At 43.2% G+C, this 20,864-nt stretch overlaps 6 protein-coding genes across 6 annotated transcripts; 2 read left to right on the top strand and 4 right to left on the bottom strand.

Moving 5' to 3' along the window:
- Positions 1–442: 442 nt before the first annotated feature.
- IL334_003531 (protoheme IX farnesyltransferase) lies at positions 443–4,277 on the top strand (the record flags this gene model as incomplete). Its single annotated transcript, XM_062935261.1, has 5 exons — positions 443–1,170; positions 1,238–1,833; positions 1,886–2,120; positions 2,174–2,463; positions 2,536–4,277. 5 exons carry the CDS (start codon positions 443–445, stop codon positions 4,275–4,277), a joined length of 3,591 nt encoding a protein of 1,196 aa, XP_062791312.1.
- Positions 4,278–4,644: 367 nt separating this feature from the next.
- On the bottom strand, positions 4,645–5,890 carry IL334_003530 (uncharacterized protein; the record flags this gene model as incomplete). The annotated part of the gene is made up of 4 exons (XM_062935260.1): positions 4,645–4,656; positions 4,732–5,454; positions 5,539–5,673; positions 5,771–5,890. The coding sequence occupies 4 exons, from the start codon at positions 5,888–5,890 to the stop codon at positions 4,645–4,647; spliced, it is 990 nt and encodes a 329-aa protein (XP_062791311.1).
- Positions 5,891–7,066: 1,176 nt separating this feature from the next.
- On the top strand, positions 7,067–9,140 carry IL334_003529 (uncharacterized protein; the record flags this gene model as incomplete). Its single annotated transcript, XM_062935259.1, has 3 exons — positions 7,067–8,408; positions 8,470–8,567; positions 8,625–9,140. The coding sequence occupies 3 exons, from the start codon at positions 7,067–7,069 to the stop codon at positions 9,138–9,140; spliced, it is 1,956 nt and encodes a 651-aa protein (XP_062791310.1).
- A 189-nt stretch (positions 9,141–9,329) lies between these two features.
- On the bottom strand, positions 9,330–10,400 carry IL334_003528 (uncharacterized protein; the record flags this gene model as incomplete). Its single annotated transcript, XM_062935258.1, has 3 exons — positions 9,330–9,452; positions 9,548–9,666; positions 9,875–10,400. The coding sequence occupies 3 exons, from the start codon at positions 10,398–10,400 to the stop codon at positions 9,330–9,332; spliced, it is 768 nt and encodes a 255-aa protein (XP_062791309.1).
- Positions 10,401–10,981: 581 nt separating this feature from the next.
- On the bottom strand, positions 10,982–14,316 carry IL334_003527 (uncharacterized protein; the record flags this gene model as incomplete). Its single annotated transcript, XM_062935257.1, has 4 exons — positions 10,982–12,507; positions 12,572–13,875; positions 14,000–14,177; positions 14,274–14,316. 4 exons carry the CDS (start codon positions 14,314–14,316, stop codon positions 10,982–10,984), a joined length of 3,051 nt encoding a protein of 1,016 aa, XP_062791308.1.
- Positions 14,317–15,313: 997 nt separating this feature from the next.
- Positions 15,314–18,386, bottom strand: IL334_003526 (uncharacterized protein; the record flags this gene model as incomplete). The annotated part of the gene is made up of 9 exons (XM_062935256.1): positions 15,314–15,467; positions 15,535–15,773; positions 15,826–15,917; positions 15,976–16,761; positions 16,815–17,153; positions 17,201–17,303; positions 17,356–17,596; positions 17,650–17,942; positions 18,015–18,386. 9 exons carry the CDS (start codon positions 18,384–18,386, stop codon positions 15,314–15,316), a joined length of 2,619 nt encoding a protein of 872 aa, XP_062791307.1.
- Positions 18,387–20,864: the final 2,478 nt, after the last annotated feature.

Here is a 20,864-nt window from a genome sequence, read left to right as displayed (position 1 = left end):
CCTTGAAGGTGCAGACGGAAGGATGTACTCACTTTTGAGTGATGAGTTCACCATCTTGGATGTATATATATACAAGTATGTGCTGTTAGTCTACGTTTCTGTAAACAGCAAGTATGATATGAAGAGCGAGAGTGTACATTGGAAGAAGAGATGTTATTGCGATTCAGAGCACTGGATTTAAAGCTTTTTCAACTTTTTTATTATCAGTCGAATGTGATTACGTAATGTATCGTTCTTTCGGAACTTTAGGGAAGGTGGGGGGTCCGTTTGGGAAAAAGTCAGTTTACACAACTCCCATGCCCGATGGTTTCATCTTCCATCAAGATTCGTCTACTTTGAGCGTTTGAACACTCTTCCAACCTGTTCAGTCTTGTTTATAAACTCACTCCTGGCTGCTGAGCCATCGTTCCTAATCGGGCACTAAGCCACCGCCTACGCCAAAATGGCAGCTCGAGAAGGTCTCGGTCTAGCGAGGTCACTCGTTCTGACCATCCCACGCATACGGCCAACTTTACCTCCTCTCGCATCCTCTTCGTCCCTTCGGCTGCTATCAACACTCATACGATGTGGTAGAACATCTTCAATACGTCCTCTAGCCTCTACGCCCACCCTTCATTCCTTCCCTTTACGCTCTCCGAGTACATCACTTCAACGTATACGGTTCAATTCCACCTCTTCCAGGACAGATTCCTCAAAATCCAGTTCTGTCGAACAAGGTTCAAGCTCAAACACTGACATTGATGAGCTAGAAGCGGAAAAAGCACCTTCACCTATACCTATACATCCACCGGCACCTATATTACCTCCTTCCGCAACAGCGGAAGTTACACCTTCTGGAAGCGGAACTGGAACAGGAAAAGGTAAAGATCCTAAACCTGATGCGGCATCAATAATGAAATTACTCTCATTGGCAAAACCTCAATGGCCACTTTTAACTGTCGGTGTAGCTTGTTTAACACTTTCGACGGCTGTCAATCTTTCTATACCTTGGGTCATAGGCAGAATTATAGATTTCTTCGCTCCTGGATCGGAAGAAACTTTACTTTTTGGATTACCGTTAGAAAAAGCTACAGGTGCTCTTGCGATTGTACTACTCATTGGTGCAGCGGCAAATTCAGGTAGAAGTATATCTCTGAGATTGGCAGGTCAAAGAACGGTCGCTTCTATTAGGTTAGCTTCACATTCCTCTTTTTGTTTTGGAGCTGGGTCAATAAGCTTATGCCAATCGGCGATCTAGGAATCAGACATATGGCAAATACTTAGCTCTTCCACCTTCACACATTGAAACTGCAGGAGTCGGTGATGCGCTCTCTCGATTGGGTCAAGATACATCTATCGTTGGACAAAGTTTGAGTGAGAATTTAGGTGAAGGGTTAAAGGCAACCCTTGGTGCTGCAGCAGGTATCGGAGCAATGTACATCATCTCTCCAACACTCACCTATGTGATGCTGTGCATTATACCTCCTATCGCGATCGGCACTTTCTTCTACGGGCGATTCATCAGGAAACTATCTTTAAAAACTCAAGAAGCAATGGGTGGAATGTCAAAACTTGCCGAAGAAAGGTTATCAGCACATCGAACAGTAACTGCGTCAAACACGCAATCTTCCGAACGAGCTTTGTACGCATCAAAAGTGGATGGCGTATACAAACTTCAGAAGAGTGAAACATTCGCCAACGGTGTTTTTCAAGGTGCGAATGAGGTTGCTGGAGACATCGGAATGATCGGGTTATTGATTTATGGCGGTGTTTTGGTTAAAAGAGGTGAAATATCAGTTGGTGACATGACCTCTTTGTTCATCTACGTCAACTGGATTGAATGGAGTTTGAACAGTGAGTTCTGCTCGAATGAATCTGATTCCTTTGGACTGACTCTCCTCCATAGCACTGGCCGGATTTTTCACTGGCTTGATGAAAGGTGTTGGTGCTTCTCAACGTATCATCGGTCTTCACGCCTTACCAGCTCCTATTCCTCTCGGACAAGGTGAATCAATCGCCAAATCTAGAAGCGGCTCAATCGAATTGAGAAATGTTGATTTCGCTTATCCCTCAAGACCTGATGCCAAGGTTCTGAATGGTCTGAACCTCAGGATTGATAAAGGAGAAAGGATTGCTCTTGTGTAAGTACCAAAATGACACTTTGATCGGCTGCAATCACTGATTTGTGTGATAGCGGCGGAAGTGGTTCCGGTAAATCGTCTATCCAACTACTGTTATTACGGTTCTATGACCCCACCTCTGGAACCGTAAACTTCGATGGACAAGATATCAAGTCATTCGTACCGGAATCGTGGCGATCTAGAATTGGTATCGTGCCTCAGGACCCCATCTTGTTCGGTGGTACCATTGAGCAAAACATCGCTTACGGACATCCCAAAGCTACAAGGGAGGATGTTCAACGTGCCGCTAGAGTAGCTCATTGCGATTTCATCGATGCCCTGCCTCAAGGATACGATACAATCAGTGAGTCAGCCCCTTCCTCGCACTTGCCCTCGGATAAAAAAAAAATCAACCTAATATGTCTGACATTTCCAGTCAACAAGAACAGTCTCTCTGGTGGTCAGAGACAGCGAATAGCTATTGCTAGAGCGCTCGTTAGCAACCCTTCGGTTTTATTGATGGACGAAGCGACATCGGCACTTGATTCCGAATCCGAAAGAGCTGTCAACGCAGCTCTGAATAGTCTGTTCGCCAACTCAGATATCACTGTCATCCTCATTGCCCATCGACTATCCTCTATCGCGTCGGCTGATCGAGTTGTCCTACTTGACGGAGGGGCAGTCGCGGAAGATGGTTCTTATCATGATTTGATCACTCGGAGACATGGCAAATTTAGGAAAATGGTTGAAGGTCAATTAGCTAAAATCGAAATCGGTGAACCAACAGCGATAGATCCTGCTCCGGAAACAGAAGCAGAGCGAGCTCCACCTCCTCAACTAGCAGAAGTAGCTGCTATCTCAAATTCTGCGACGACACCAGGTATCCAGGCGTCCAAAGCATCTGCTTCATCGAAAGAACGGGCAGCTATCAAAGCTTCTCCAACAAGCTCCCAACGTCGCCAGAATCACAGTTCAGCCATCCATCGTCCATTCTTCACTTCTCAACCAGCACCTTACTCCCCTCCTTTCAAGACCGTATACGGAGCTGCCAATGCACCTGTACCTTACTTGCCTGATCTTCCAATCCCCCATCCGACATCCCCCGCGGCTCCTCTTTCAGCTTATCGTCCACTTACGCCACTCAACCTAAAGCGACTCTTAACAGTCTATTCCCAATTATCTAAACGGAATCTGACTATTCTCATGACACTTACTGCTACTACCGGACTTGCGTTATCGCCCTTACCTCTTTCCATACCGTTGCTATTCAATCTCACAATCGGAACACTGCTCACTTCAGCAGCTGCAAATACATTCAATCAAATTCTTGAAATACCGATCGATGCACAAACCCCAAGAACAAGAGTAAGGCCTTTATGTATGAGGAAGATCACTCCTTTTCATGCTGCAATGTTTGGATTCGTGTGCACCGTCCTTGGAGGTACCATACTATGGTATGGATGTAATCCTACAACTGCTGTATTAGGGATTGGAAATTTGATCTTATACGCAGGTATCTATACACCGATGAAAAGATTTTCGGTAGCCAACACTTGGATAGGAGCTGTTGTCGGTGCTATAACACCTTTGATGGGATGGACAGCAACAGGGGGATCTTTATGGCCAACTACGGATCAACCATTGATATTCCATTTACCTAAATTCGGATTTGGATCTGAGTCCACCTCAGATTTGGAATCAATGCCCACAAATTTACCTAATCCTTTGGTACCGTTAACGTTATTCGCGCTATTGTTTTCATGGCAATTCCCGCATTTTAATGCTTTATCACATATGATCCGACCCTTCTACGCTTTATCTGGTTATCCTATGTTATCAGTCTTATCACCTCGATTGAACGCATTGGTCTCTCTAAGGCATGCTATTTTACTCGTACCCTTCACGGCGGTATTAGGTCCGTTATCAGGTTCAGTAGACTGGAGTTTCGCATTGACTTCCTCAATACCGAACTATCTTTTCGCAAGAGATGCTTGGTTGTTCTACAAACGGACTACTGAGAAGAATGCAAAGAAGTTATTCTTTACCAGTCTTTGGTATCTACCTGTCGTTTTGGGTTTGATGTTGGTACACAAAAATGTTAGAGGTTGGTTGGATACTTCGGCATCGAAATCAGCAGAAGACGTGAAGGAGGGGATAGTGCTGAAGGAGAGTCAATAGCGGGGATAACGTGTGTTCGGATCGGTCAAAGAAAGGAGAGACTAGGGAGGTTTTGCCGGATAAGAGGCAAACATATCATATCTTGTATTATCATATATATCATATTTAGCATCGCATGGATCTCAACCTATACACATTTCACGTTTTTCATTTAGCTACCGGCTCGCAGGATTGCAGTTTAGTTACGCCCGGCAACATTAATGCAATTCTGCACGATATAGCTGATTTGATTGATGCGTAAATACATGGTCACAGAATACAACAAAGCAAGGACACGTGCTCTTGAGACACAACCTAAATATATCTACAGATGGACCATTCCTTTTTCGTTGCCTACTTTTCTGCTCGTTTCGATTGGAAGAGAGATTTAGGCGGCATACTAAAAATACAGAACATCAGCTTCGTTTACTCTTTTTGACAAGCGAGCACCTCTTCATATCTGATATGAACTTACCCTGGTGAATGTCCTTCCGAAGAACTCGTCCACACCATTTCTTTTCCCTTCCTTAGGTGCGAACATAGCTTTAACAGCTTCACTCATGCCTTCTTGCGCCTTCAATCTTTTCTTCTCTTGTTCAGCAAGTTTCTCTTGGACAGATCTAGCTACGTTAGGACCGTTGCCATTTCCGTTTCCATTACTTGCCAAACCATTCTTCGAGGCAGGAATAGTAGTAGTATTAGCAGACGTTTTAGCTGATTTGGTTACTGGTTCACTTGTAGTGATTGAATTGCCATCTACTGATTTGTCGATGTTTTTACGTTTCTTGGAAGATTTGCTTGAAGCTCTAATTAATAGCAGATTTTCAAGTAATGTATCTTGAATTTCTTTTGGTGGATTGATGGGTATTATCGAAGTGGGCAAAGTAGGATCAAAACTTTTACCACAATTTGGACAAGCCACTTCTTTCTTTTGTTCTACACCATCTACCGCTGTATTCTTCGAACTTGAATTTACGGTTGATCTCACGTCTTTTGTTAAATTAGGTATTATACCTCTTATGGCGTTATCTGAAAACACGCATCCACATGATCTCAACGCTATAAAAGGTATGATTCCTGACATTTCCCTCAAAGTTAATGGACAAACAAATGGTGCTCTATTCGGTAATTGGGAATTTGAAGTTGCTAATGGAGGAGTGTAATCTGGATTTGAGGTTAAATTCAGTGTGAGTAGGTCCTACGATTTGATCAAATATCGAAACTCTTAGTCAATAAGATTGCAAATATGCCAATATATAGTAGGGATGAAAGGATTTCTCACCTTTAAGCTTTTCAGATGACCACATATCTGTTCACCGTCACCATATTTTGATTTGTCCAGGAAATACTCCAATACCGCATCTTTATTGTACAGTTTTCCCAATGGATCGAGTACGACTGGTTTACTGAGTGGTTTCTACAATAATCGATACGATTGCATGATCAGCTCATGCGATAATATGCTATAACAGCTTACGGAAAGTAGGAGGAGGAAAAATATCACAATGACATACCTTGCTCAAAGCACAGAGGACGTACAACTCTCTCAATAGTGATCTATCGGTTCTTTCGGCTGTAGCTTTGGTCCTCACTAAATCCCTTCGATCGGGGATTGATCCACCATCGGCGCCCATATCTGATTATGGATATAACTTCAGATGGTTGTTTGGAGCAAGTGGGTATTGACGGAATGAACGATGTAAGTATGACACTATTATGTTGTTGTGAATTTATAAACCACCGCTCGAGATGAAGCGGGTGGCAAAATCAGGGGGTAAGGCTAAAGAGTGCCACATTCGGGATTTCATCGGGATTATGTCATTGTTACGAGCCCCAAACGAATTAAACCAAAACGAACAGATATAAAATGCTCGAAATGATCATCTTCTCTTCCTGTCTTTCTCTTTCTCTTCTCTCTTCATACTCACCATGAATGACTTTTCATAGCGAAAAGAGACAAGCAGAGTCCTTCATTGTGATTTTCTGCAAGGTCCACCCGGTCAATCCTTCTATAAAGTGAGTGCCAATTTTTTTCAACTTGAACGGGTTTCACGTTACTTTCTTCCGCGACCTTGTTTCGCTGTTCGCACAATAACCACACCATCCACACTTCAATGATGTAACAATTCAGTTCTGCTACCGAGTAATCGTGAGAGATAACAGAAATAATACCAAAAAAACATACCTGACCTCTACCTTCTTTCTTGAATTGACCTGATGCTGGAGAAAACGAAAGACACATGAGCTAACCCGCTGCACGTTTTTCAGGTTCCATTCTTTCCGTTGCCATATCTCTTCACTTCCAATCTTGAGGACGTGAGTATATTTCTCATCTTACTCAAGATACCCTTGGCCTATCTCCTTTTGCTCTTACTATTCCACTTGATATGATTCAACTTTAGCTCAATCCATTCTCTGACTTTCTTCAATTTCCTTCTTTTCACTCGCACTCATCATTCTACTCATCTCTAGCCCGTCTTATCACTCTTTCTCGATCGACTACCTTTTCGGAGGGAAAGATTTGAGTATCGAGTATTTGTTACGCGCGATGACGAGGTGATATTCAATTTGATGACTTGTAATGGGGCTTTGTGAAGATCTATTCTTCGCGTTTTGCGTGAACTTTTCGGATCAAAGTGTGCGATGACGAATCGAGGGAAAGAGAGGTTAAAGCAAGCTTACAACGCTACTATGATCCCATTATTATTCTTGTTACTATTAATTCCTTAAGACTGGTTGTATGCATATGTTAACCTCTGGTCGTTGGACGTTTGTGGATCTTATAGTGAGCGAAGGTGAACGTAATCAAGATGTCACAATTCCCGAATAATAATTACAATCAGCAATTCTTGGGTCAAAGCATACCAAATGTGAATCTCAATAATGTGAATCTCAATAATGGCAACCCTATTGGATCACCCAACCTTGCGAACACTCCCTCACCTATGATCGGAGTTCGACCCCCAATTCCAAATTATAACTCGCCTACTGCTTCGCCTACTCCTAATCGGTCATTGCAATTCAATGCTTCGCAGCTTGCTTCTTTGACTGATTTTCATCAGAGACAACAGGCTCTGGTAGCGATCCAACAAGCTCAACAGCAAGCTCGATCGCAAGTTCAAAATCAAGGTCAACCTGCGACCCTGGGCCAGGCTCAGCCGAGACCGAATCTACAAGCGATGCAACAAGTCTTGCAACAGAGATTACAAGCCCAATCACAGCAGAATGTACTTCAATTCTTACAGACCAATGGGAATGGCAATTTAAATCAACATTCGATAACCCCCTCACAACTACAAACTCCCCCTCCTTTAGGCCATTTGAGACCTTCCAATACGGTTGTCCCTCAACAAACCATACAGCAATCTATTCCTCCTAGACCCATAAGTCAAAATCCTGCTTTCAATCCTGCTCTTCTTAATGCCGTGAAAATAGCCAGTAATCCCATTCCTATCCCTACTTCTATATCATCTTCTCAACCTTCCAATACTGTCCCAAGACCAGTTGTTCCTTTAACGCAAACATTCACCCCTCCATCTGAAGCTGTACCAAAGACGTCTTCGCCTCCTAAAGCGGATTCGTCTCAGTCTGGTACTGCAGACAAAGAAGGAAAGAAGGACGAAAATGAAAAGGAGAAGCCAAAAGAGAAGAAGAAACGACCCCCAAAGAAGAAGAAGGAGAAGCCAAGTGAGGAGCTAGATAAGGATAAAAGTGATAAAGCTGAGGAAAAGAAAGATCAAGCAGAAGCTGCAACACCTACAGCTGATAAACCTGTCAGGCCTAAAAAGCCTCGAACAGAAGAAGAAAAAGCTAAACGTGCCGAAGCCAGAAGACGGAAAGTCGCGGCTGATAAGGAAAAAGCTGCAGCTGCCGCTGCCGCCGCAGCTGCTACCTCTTCTCAACAAAATGGTGACGACGATTCAGGAGTATTCACGGCTGGTCCAACTACTCCAGCGATTAAAGATTCGACCGCATCTGTAGTAAACACCGCCAAGCAACCTGAAGCATCGAAAGATAAAGAGTCTAAGAAGGACGCGGAGTTTAAATCGTCCGAGCCAAAGGTTGTCGCGCCTGCCGCTCCAGTCCTTCTAACATCGACAGAAACCAGAAGTAGACGACAGGAAGGTATGAGGGGATCAATGCGGAACGAGAGTGAGTCGTTCTTTGCATTCGTTAAATCATACTGTTGCTCATAACATCGCTCGTATGATAGTTGCCAGACTCATGTATGGAGCCGGTGATGTAGCGGAACCTGATATTGATACTGTTGATTATATGGAAGATATGGTAGTCGAGTTCCTTGCGGATCTGGTAAGCCCTTCATAATCACTACCTCCGTGAGATTGACGCTAATTCCGATGTTTCTAGTGTCGCCCTATACCACCTTTACGTCCTGCGCAACAATCTCAACCTATACCGGTCCCTATATCTTTTGACATGATTCGACACCGACTCTCAACGTCGACATCAATGAACAAATATCTAGAGCGATTCGACCACATGGTCTATATGTCTGAGATCCTCAAGGCGCACAGAAGAATCGCTAATCCAAACTTGAATGATCTGGTTGAAACAGTGGGAAATGATTACCTAGGATTAGATGATCAACCCACTGGATCCAAGCGAGGAGGAGGAGATGAAGAGGACGGTGCAAGACTAAAGAAGAGAGGTAGACCAAATACCAAACTGAAACCATTGAAAGATAAATCTGAGAAAAGAAAGCCTGGTCCTCAAAAGGGTTGGAAACTGAACAGAGATCCAAATCTACCTTCTAGCAGAAGAAGTCAATTTTCACAACATAATGTTCCAAAACGGAAATATCAAAGAAAACCAGGTGCCAATCCACCTGGTAACGTGAAGAGAGAAACGTCAATGAATACTTGAGATCGATGACCGAGGTAAACAAGTTCTGAACATAAAAGAAACCGTTGTAACTTGGTATTTTGATTTGTATACCTACCTATCTTATAGTGTCATGTTGTATAACTGCAATTAATTTGTAAACGAAATGATAAAGAAATGAATGATGTTATGATGTTATGACATTGACTCGTTTCGTCGTATATCTTATATTTATGGCATCATCTTCAAACCTGACCACCAAATCCATGCTCCAACAGAGAACAAAGCGATCATAGCTCTCGACAGGGGTAGTTGAACGATTGTGAGTATCCACAATGTACCCATTGGGGGTGCCTAAAGAGGTGGCATGTCAGCGTTTGTCAAAGTCTCGATAAGACAATGACAAATGAGAGAAGAGGATGGCAGTATAACTTTGTAATTCGACTTACTTGAGAAGTGACCACACTCCAACTTTCTTTATTGACTAAATGGATCATCCTACATCCTGAAAGTATAGATGAAGTCATCAAGAATGGGTTGGTCGCCCAGTGTGTTGGATATCGATTTGCTATAATGATCAATAGAGCCAGATGGAAAAAGAAGGATTTAGCTTTCTCCCTTTGTAATAGGGGAAATCTCGTCGCGACTCACTATAAAGTACTATCATATATAACGCTGTTCGTTATTTGATGAGATATGGATCAGCTTCGTTGTCACCCATTTATATTGCTCGCGATAAAGGGGAAAACAATTAGTGAGGAAAATCAGGGACATACTAGGTAAAGCAGTCAAACAATGTTTGACCAGTATTTCCCAAGATGGTCTGTGATTATATTGAAGATGAACTAGTATATCCAATAAAAGGAAAAGGAACGTGAATGGTACTGCGTATATCAAAGTATTGAATATTTCGTCATCATCATCTTCTTCTTCTTCTTCTGCTCCGTCATCTACTACTACGTTGACTTGTCCGAGTGCATCCTGTGACGAGCTGGTGAGGACATCGCCCGGTTTAACAGTGATGAAATTCGAGTCAAGTGGTATATCGAAATCATCAATGTCAATGAGCGGTTTAGTTTTACTTGACAAAGAAGAAGAAGAAGGAGAAGTAGATATTGTCGATGGTTGTTTTAATGGAATCTCATCATCCAATTCAGACTCGTCGAATTTGGATTGGTTGGTTTTCGTTTTCGATTTCGTTTTCGTTTTTGATTTTGACTTGTTTTTACGTTGACGTGTGGTATTGGAGCTCGGAGATGGAAAACCGATAGGTGATATTGGAATCTCCTCTAATATAGCCATGATCTACCTTGATTGAAATAATCTAAGAATCGGCGATGAAGAAGAAAGAAAAGGAACTGATGTATACGTTGTAGAAAAAAGGAGATTCAAAGAAAGCGAGGAAAGTGAAATTATGCTTATTCCCCGTGAAACGAATAATCTATTTAAGTTATATATATATTGTAACTCTTCCTTGGACCGAGGAGCAACAAGAACATGACTTGGAACCCTGGTCAAGGCGACTTAATGAATTCGATCGTGAATGCATGGTGCATTGACATATATATGTATAAACAATCAACATGACAAAAAACAAAAAAAAGTATTTGCGATACCTTCGTAAGTATAGTAGTATATAACAAGAACAATTTGTTGGACATGGTGTAAATGAGAAAGCCGATGGAATTGAATGAAATTGTGTGGGTATGTGGGAGACATGGAACAATGGGAATGACAGGATGTATTGAGGTATCTGCAGAAAGGGTATAAAGGTGGAAATGATGGTATATAATAGGTCACAACATGATGCTATTATCGAAGAAAACGGACATACTAAAAAGACGAGAAACGCCTAGGGGTGAATGATTTGGAGTGTCAAACAGCTAAACTTGGAAAGGCGTCCCTCCCATACCTTCCAACATTGCGAAAATATCATCATGATTCAAATTGATATTTTGACCGCCAATCAATTCATCAGCTTGACCTACGCTGCTCGTAGCGTGATGTTGCTCGTGATTTTGATTTGGGTTTTGATCTCCTAATTTACCAAAGAAATCATGTATCATATCGTAACCTTGATCTTGGTTTGGTTGATTGTGATCAGGTGATGTTATCCTTGGTTTTTGATCTTGTTGATGACTGCCTATATTACTCAACATTCGTTGTATATCTCCAATATCAAGTGGTCCCGAATCACCCAACATTTGTTGGTTAAATTGCTTTTGATGTTGAATCTGGTGATGATGACCATAATGATGATGTTGGGAAGGTGGATAATTCTCGTTGTTATTTGCAGAAATAGAATGCCTCAACCTCGATTTACCAGGAGTAGTTTTTTGATTCTGTTCTAATGGTGAGAACCCAATAGGTGAATTATCCGGACTGCTTAGCAATAACGCAGAATGAGGTAATTCGGATGAAGAAGATGGGATCGGAGGTGAAGAAGGTGGTAAGGCAGAAAAATCAAACGGATGAGGAGATGATTCGATTGGTCCAACCGATGATGTTCGATTGAACAATTGAGATAGTACATCATCTTCTTCTGTCGACTGATCAGTTCCTACGTGACCGTTAAACCCTGAACCAGAGGAAGAATGACTTGATGCTTGTTTTCGTAATTTTCTGGTTTCAGCAGATAACGATCGATGGAAATCCGTTGGTCCTTCGTTGGGTGAGATTCCATATGTCCTTGCACCGTCTAAAGGTTGAATATTGTTGTTTTGTTGGGGAGGGGGCATCGAGAACCCTTCAACATCGAAAAATGCTGAAAGATCTCTTCCCCACTCCAGTGGTTTGTGTTCAACAGAATGAGTATTTCCATCACCATCATCGCTTAGAGGCATATCCAGACTTTGCGTGTTATTCTCCGAGTGAGAAACGACAGATTCATACGCTTTGCTTGACGTTGTAGCCGGAGGTTCAACTGGATCCGTATGGAAGTTATCTGATCTGGGAAGAACGTTGTTTGAATGTGACTCTGACCATCTGGGAGCTCCAGGTGATGAAGCGGTCACATCGTTCCGCTTTCCGTCACGTAGCGATTTTGTAGCGGAAGTCGAACCTCTGGGAGGTGAGGACACAGGGATTGGCTTACTTGTTTGGTTCAAGTTTGATTTGGGTAAAGGTCGTCTGGGATGGATGTTAAGTGCTGCGATTCGCTTGGCATCTTGTTCGACGACAGAAGATAAGGTTCTTTTGAATCCGTTATCCGATGATCGAGCAGATGGCTTATCAATACGTAGTGCAGGTATGTCAGGTTCTGAGACAGGTGGTTGAGAAGATTGGCGAGCAGCAGCGGAAGCAGAGACTTTTTTGTCTTTTCGAGGTCGATCTTTAGGATCATCGTCAACGTCGCCCCATAAAGTAGGTGGTCGCATAGATCCCATTTTGTTCCAGTATAGACCACAAGCTGTGATCGATGTCAGCGATGTCAGCGATGTGATACAGAAGGGATCTAGGCTTGTGCCACTCACCATTACACACTCTGACTGATTTACCATCTTCCATGACTTTCGTCCTCCAAACGGCAGATTTCGACCTTCCACAGTTCCAGCATACGAATGCGTTATGTGCGGGTTCTCCAGAAGCGTCGGTTGATCCTTTCCTCGCGTGCCCATGGAGATGTTTTGGCTTTTTGCCGTTAGATCCTTCTTCGTCATCGCCTTCTCTCGCACGTTTAGCAGCTGCGGCAACGTCTATCGGGGCTCCAGTAAGTTTTTCCAACATACTTAGGAAAGCAGGAGAAGCCAATAAGCGTTGAGCTTGTTCTCTCGTTAGGGACTCGGGTTTGGCGAAAAGTCCTGCTGGTATATCTGTGGGGAAAGGTTCCGCTGATTCTGAAGGGGGACCAGAATGCCTCTTGCTGACAGGTGGAGGTGCTTGAGCCATAGCGGTACTTTTTCGTTTGAGAGGATCCGAGTTGGCGTCGATTTGAGTCAAAGAATTTCGAGCAGCGGGTGTGTGAGATTTCCGTTTCTTTCCTGCCGCATTCGAGCCTGATGAGCGAGGTGGTTTGACTTCAGAAGGTCGGACAGGTGTACTCTTAATTAAGCTGACGACCCGTGTAGGTGCGAGCGGTTGATGAGCAGAGGAGGAAGAGGAAGGAGTAGGAAGTTGAGGTCGACGAGGTTGTTCATGTCTTTTGGGTAGAGGTAGATGAGGTCTTTGAAATTGACTTGATGATGCTGTTGCATGTGCGTTCGTGTTTGTGTTTGCAATGAGAGGTAATGGGACGTTTGTTCCTATTGAGGAACTTGTGGAAGATCTTCTTAAAGCGTCTGGTCTAGGATCCGTTGCCATTACACCTGGAATTTGATTATGTAAACCAACTGAACCATTAACACCAGATTTCAATCCTACTGAAATTTCAATTCCCCAATTTTCCTGTTCATGATCGGTTGAATCAGACATATTCATATCTGCCATCATGAGTGCTTCAAGTGGATCTAATCCTTGTGATTTCGACACTGTTGCAAAGTCACTCGAACGTATCAATCTTCCTGTGATCAAGTTTTTACCTTGTCCGGGTTCTTCCAGTGCCCAAGAGACAAGACCTTTTCCGGTCCATACCTCTTGTACTGTAGGTGGTTGTGAGATACCATAAGGTAAGTTATCAGATGAAGGGTGTTCAGATAATGGAGATGATACATTCTGATTACGTCTTTGGGCGATGTAAGGTGATGAACCTGTTCTAGAACGACGAAGATACGTCTCTCTTGGATCGAGTACGTAGAGTGATAGGTCTGGTGTACATGGATATGATGGATGCAGTTCGGGACTAGATAAGCCTTGTCAGTTCAATGTCACGGATAATGAAAGTCACTAACACCGCGTTGGAACGAGGAAGGATGGATGTGAATGGGCAAGGTGTTGTGGTATGGTGCGCGTAAGGGAAAACTTACCTTGCCATCAATACACCCGTGACTACAGTTTTAAGATATATAGAGCCCCACGCTTCATCTTCGCCAAGTTTTGTCGAGGTACCCGTTGCTGCAGGTGGATGTACGTAAACCTGTTGAGGGATTGAGAAGAGTGTTGAAAAGATTTGAGATGTTGTTGGAAGATAATATGACACGCGAACTGCGAAAATTGGTCTTCAGTTCAGTTTGGGTCGCGTGAATATCAATTGAGTGAGAGAAGTCAGATGAGGAGGAAAGAGGGATATGGAGTACGTACCAGGAAGAGAATGAATCTTATTAGGAGTCAATGATGAACTCATGATGTCGATATGACTTTTGATTGATATCTACAATTACGATAGAGATGATGAAAGAGGGAAAGATAAGTGAGAAGACCAAGTTGAGGGTTGGTTGAGTCTGTCCAAACCTGAATCAACCAAAGGGTCTCAAGCAGGTGGTCGTCGCAAGTCAAGTTGAAAAGATCGCGTCTTTTCTTTCTTTCTTTTTCCGAAAGATGTACAAGATAAAACAACTATTCTACTTTCAACATTGAATGTCTACTCTACTATGAATGAAATCTGAACACATGCACAAAGTACAGTAATGTACGAATGGACGCGATGATACATATATTCACACTGTGTATATATATATTAGGATATTCTAATGTGACGAGATGAAGGGAATAACGGTAAGTAAGGGATTCGGGGTCGTGTGTGTAGTGACAAAGTGGCTCGTTCACCATAAAAGCATCGAGGAAATTAAACATTAAAAATGAACAGTCGCGTGTGGCATATCACGTGACTTTAGCGAACTAACGCGTTTTTAGTGATGACGTTTCATATACTCGTAGGATAATAGTTTATAAACAGAATGATAAGAAAGCGTACAGAGGAACCAGCGATGCGTTGGATCGTCAAATAGACAGGTGCAGACGACATTAACGATACAAGGTTTGCTAGTATGCCATGACATCCATAAAATGATGATCAACATCCCTATCACTATCAAATTACATAAGGAAACATGTTCAGAAAGATGATACTCGAAACCGATCAAATTGTCCTTTTTTGGTCATTACATCAACATGCGTTAAGTCGTTGAGTTGAAAAAGAGAAACAGAGTATAAAATGAAAACGTTTATGGGTGATATTAAAATATATATAAATGTGTGGACAGGTGACAGATGAAATGGGAATTGGGAAACAGGAATACTACTACTTGATGAAAATGCCATGAAATGAATAGTCCGTATGTTATACATTTAAATGGGTCGCAACCTTTTGACTCTCCTCGTCTCGTTTTCTCGTCACAATATTATCGCCTTGATGGAGGGTTCGTAGGTTGAGGATAAGCTGCTTTCTTTATTATCGGTATTTCCGCTCGTTTGGTAGGTTGAGTGAGGCCCGCTCCACAGGCATCGGCTGGTACACCAAGTGATGCTGCGCTGTATTCGGGTGCGTATGAACATCTGTGAAGATGAATCGATCGTCAGCTTGCAGCATCGTGTGGAAAGGGAGAACCTTATTTTCACTTACCCAGAAATCGCAGCATAAGCCTTTCTGTTATCAGCGCTGGGATTAGCCCATCCGTTACCCGCATCGATTGTCGCTGTGGATCCGGGACTGGTGAATGTTGCAGCTGGCATTGTGATAGGATCGGCAGTTTGGGTGTACTGGTAAATGGCTTCCATATCACCAGCAGCGATATTGGTGAAAGAGGTAGGGGGCCAGGGGTATGATGATGAATCGGAAGCAGCAATGGTACCAGCGCCAGTCTGCAACTTGATATCAGCGGGGTTTTTAGTACAAACGTAGACGGTCACTTACACCTCCAGTCACCGCAGGATTGCTGAAAGTCCCGTCGAAGGGATCCGCCGCGACGCCATCGCCGAGACAGGTACCAACGGCCGTTCTAGGATCTACGCATGTCATTAGCAAAAGTATTCACCACGCACAAATCAGGCTCCGCTAACTTACCTTGGGGAACCCAACCTTGTTGTAAACCAAGTTTATAGTTCCAGAATGGATTGGGCTGTTTGACGCTTCCAGTGGAATTTCCAATCGTCCATGTCCAGAAGAAGTAATCTTGGAACGCATCCATACTACCCAAAACGAAGTGATTGAGGGCTTCGATAGTAGATTGATTCCATTGAGTGTAGTCGTTCCAGTAATCACATGATCCGGTAGCTTTTCCAGAGTATCCGGTGTAACTACCATCGTATCGAGAACCGGTTCCAACGTTGTTAACCCATTGTCCGCAGTCATTCCAAGCAGCAGACCATTCACCGGCAGCGATGGGACCCCATTGTTGGAAAGAGGTATTGGTGGACTTTGCCCACCACTGACAGGGCTTTATCTTCAACTGATCAAGGTCACCGGTGGGTTGATCTTGGAAGACCATGTAATTGTGTTGATCCAAGACTACTCGGTCCATACCGGGAGCAAAATCGTACCAGCTTGTGACACCAAGGAAACCATCGTGCATGGAAAGGTAGGGACCATTGCCTGCTCCGATGCCCGTGATATCTCGAATGATTTGATGCGCTTGAAGGTAGAAAGAAGCGATTGGACCTTTACCGATGGCGTTTCCATTAGGTTCATTGATGAATCCGAATAATTGAATTACATCAGAATATTGGGGTTGAGCGATGAATTGAGCTAGGGTTCGAATGTAATCTAATGATCGCTGGGCGTTGGCGAGACCCATGGGTCCTTCCAACCAGTTAGGTGCTCCTGTTTGTCGACCAGAGTGGTTCCATCCGTCTGCAGTAGGAGTCAGAAATGATATCTTTGCCGTCCTGGAAAAGAGAACTTACTTTGGGAACCAGGCACAGCGTGTAAATCTAAGTTAATTCTGATACCGTATTTTCTGCACCATTTGATGGCTTTGAGGAGATATGACCAAGAAACTCTTTCAAGGTATGGCTCGCCATCCCATGTTTCGATAGCCCAGAAACCGATAGGGATCCGGACCCAGTTGATACCAGCAGCAGCCATTTCAATGAAATCATTCTCAGTAATGAATGTATCATAATGATCGGTCATTACGCTTTCCAAGTCACTACCCATGTTTTGACTCAAGGTAAATTCGTCGATGGCAGTTTGATTATTGACAGTAGCGTATTTCTCATACAAAGAAGGGACAATAAAAGGTTCTGGTAGATGAATCAGCAATGTTCAGCAGAGGTAGAAGGCAGCTTACCAGTAACGAGCCAACCGCCGACATTGACACCGTAAACTCTGTTACTGGCCCAATCCCAAGCTTCGTTGAGTCGAGGGCTCCAGGAATTAGGTCGTGAAGAACTCTGCACGTATAGGTCAGCGTTTGTTGTTATTTAAGGACTATTATTTGCTTACGTTGAATGGGTTCGCTTCGTCCCAATGCCATTCACCTCCGTAGGGATTGGTGTAAGTCATGGTTGATCCGTCATCTAGCGTGATCAAGGTTCCAGTGGTACCGCTAGTGGCAGTGGCAGATGGAGCACCAGAAGAAGCAGTGGTTTTGGAGCCTTTAGCTTGAGAAGTGGTAGATGCGCCGGTCGTTCCGTCTTGAGCTGTTGATGATGATGAACCGTTCTTAGTGGATTTCCGAGTAAGACTGGTCGATCGTATTAGTCACAGAATGGTGTATCTGATACACTCGAAACTCACCCAATACCAAGACCGACTGCAAGAGCAATGAGGGCCAAGAGTCCGAGACATAACCCTGCCCAAAGCCACTTCTTGTTCTTCCTTTTCGGGGCCGTGTTGTCTCCTACCTCTGCCCATCTTGGCTTCTCGCTTTGAACCTCAGCAGCGCCGATTCCTGCTACTGCGGGGGTGATATGACCTTGTTCGTCATCTTCATCACTAACGGATAATCGATCGTTGTTGGCATTGTTCCATCCAAGGGACGAATGTGCAAGACCTGAGGGGGCTCGTGCGACACTTGTGGGTCGTCGAGGCTATGTGAAATGTCAGCAAACGTACTGCAAGCTCATGTGAAAAGAGAGGTCCAGGGAGTGCGCTGAGCTCACCTCCGGTGCACCTGATATGCCTTCAGCAGCTGCAGCTAAACCAACGCCACTTCCCCAAGATTTTCTGTTGTCACCTCTTAATGGTGGTGTACCAGGCAAACTTGAATACGTCGAATCGCGAGTCATTATTGATGGGGCTGGCATGTATTCTTGACTCATTGAACCTAGCAAGTTTTGAGTATCTGGATCTGGAGTTGGAGGGGAAAGAAGAGCGCTATCTCTGATATGATGACCTCCGAGTGATGAATATACATCATCATTGTTTGAATTGGGATCGGGAGAAGGGAAGTTTGCTTGAGTGGGAGAGGAAGTTGAGTTTCGGGGATTTGGGACGGCCGAGTAGGCTTGAGATGGATTGGTAGGAGAGACCATGTTGGAATGAATGCGAGGTTGATTGTTTATTCGGAAGGGTGGCGGGGGAAATGACAGTTACCAACTGAACCAGTCGAATAAACAATCCACCGGTGGTAATTGAAAAATTCAAAGAAGAAAGTGAAAACAACTATCAATGGACGAAATCTGGGTAGATATATGAAGTCAGTTTGATGAACAATGCATTGGGGTAAAAGGAAAAAAGAAGAAGGGGGACAGATGTTTGATGGCTCGCTTGGACCTCTTTCTTGGCAAAGGGAAAATGGTGAAACTCACCACTGAACTTAAGAATTATACCGATATGGTTGGTATGAAAATCAGAAGTGGAATGGACAACGAAAAACTCGTATTCTACTTATAGTCAGAGTATGACGATCTATTGAGAGACGAAGGCGGAAGGAATTAGCTTTGAGCTGACTTTGAAGTAGTCGATTGATGGACGAAAACAGGATGATGAAACGGAACAAAGGGTTGATCGTATGAGAAAATGGAGCATAGAAGACTCACCTTTGAGAGTAAGCGATGTTTGGAAGTTGAAAGGGATACAAATCGAATTCAATGGATTCCTTTTGTAAAGCGGGGGGGAATGGGCGATGAGATGTCAAAAGGATGCTAGAAAGGTTTTTTGCAAAACGAGTGGGAAAGGAGGGAAAAAGTGAAAGCTGTGTGTTGTATATGTACAGAAGAAACTCCACACCACTATGCCGGTATTAATGCGATTGAATTACGAATGCTATATGCTAATATATAGAACCTATACTCTGGTACGTAAGAATGAGGAATGAGATTAAACAAGAGAATGAACGTGAAGTGTATATGTAAAAAGCCAAGCCCAAACAGTAGTATTTCAACGATTTGGGATGAGTAAAGTTTAAATCGATGGTGATGATTATTATATTATTTTATGATATTCTTTCCCACCAAAAAAGAGAGTTTGGTTGAGAATGAGAGAGGAAAAAATCTAGTTGTTATAGGGGTCGGGTGATTCGATCCGTCAGGTCCGGCCGATCTTACTCTGTTATATATAAGTTTGGAATCGCTGTAAGATGGGTGGATGACCTTGTTGTGTTTGTTGACTACCGAAACGATTGACTATGATGCCCAAAGCCTAATTTGCTGTCAAGAGAGAAAACACAATGAGGACAGCTGACGATGTTTATGTATTCTTTCTGTCTTTTATTTTGTTATATATTTTTCTGTTAGTTCTTCTTCTCATGAATGAAAGACATAACATAGCAAAAGACAGCTTATTCGCTAGTTTCTTTGCATTATCCCCCCCTTATTGTATTTTTGGCCCCTGACGAACAGGATAACTTTCTTTTCAGGGCAACACACGCACAAACGCCTCATTTAGACTGATGATGAAAAACAGGATGAAAAAAGCTGTGCGGGGCTCACGAGGAGGTCTGATTTTTGTTTTGTTGTTGAGTAACGGAATAAACAATTCAAAGTTTAACGTGATCTCAGGTTCAGGTACAACCGATCCCGCTCTTTCTGTCCGCATCCAAAAAACCTGTCTCCTTTGTGTCTTGTGATGTGTGTTAGATGAAGAGTTCTGTGAAAAGCATTATTTTCTTCATTGGAATTGCTGTCAACGTAATAAGAAGACGGCATCGCAAAAAGTCAAATGAAATTCTGTTGTCATTTATTTTGGTATTTTGGCACTCGATCGAAAGTTCACCTAGGTGTATTCACTGACTTGGAAAGGCCAAGTTGCCAAGCTGAACAAAAACGGTCTTGCGAAAGAAAGCTATGTCGTTGGTTGAGGTGATAAACTTACTATTCGGCATAATACGGCCTATGGTCTTTGGCATCGCATGGGAATTACACAGGAAGGACGGGGGCAATCCAATTTAGCGATACAGCTAGTGTATCGAAGAGTAAGTAGCTGACAAGTTAGTCGACGTGTCCTTCCTGTATTGAGGGAATGGTAGTGAAGAGGGTATTTCTCAGGAACCAAGACATGGGGGGGAAGATGTCAAGCTCATCAGTTCCCTAAAAGTAGGATCAAAGCTGTTTAGGCGAAAGAATGTGTTTGATATCCCGTTGCCGTACAAGATTTTGACGCCGATGTATACGTGATGTATCTCCTATATGCGATGCTTCATATTTTGATGGTCATCGCAAAAACATATCAGACGCCGCATCGTGTCTCTCTTTGCTCAGTACTCGTAATAAATGGATGTCGAGAACAGGAGGTACCCAATCGCAAAACACGTTAATTGATCGGAATTGGTTACTTCCGTCGAGCGGTTCATAACATAAAACCGAAATCCGCTTCCCTCACTCGTCGTGACTAAACAACCCTCGGACCTGAAAACCGTATCATTTTTCACATGCTTTCTTCATATCGCCTTAGAAAACCTCCGCTATTCACATCCAATGAGTTAAATCGAAGATGCGAATCTTTGGTTGATGTTTCATTCAGTCTTTGTTTACATGAACATAAATATAATCATAAGTGGCTTGAATATGTAA

This window comes from Kwoniella shivajii, chromosome 4 (genome assembly GCF_035658355.1).
Source record: "Kwoniella shivajii chromosome 4, complete sequence".
Taxonomy (NCBI): Eukaryota; Fungi; Basidiomycota; class Tremellomycetes; order Tremellales; family Cryptococcaceae; genus Kwoniella; species Kwoniella shivajii.
Note: the sequence above shows the minus strand (reverse complement) of the source record. Positions and strands in the feature narration are given on the sequence as shown.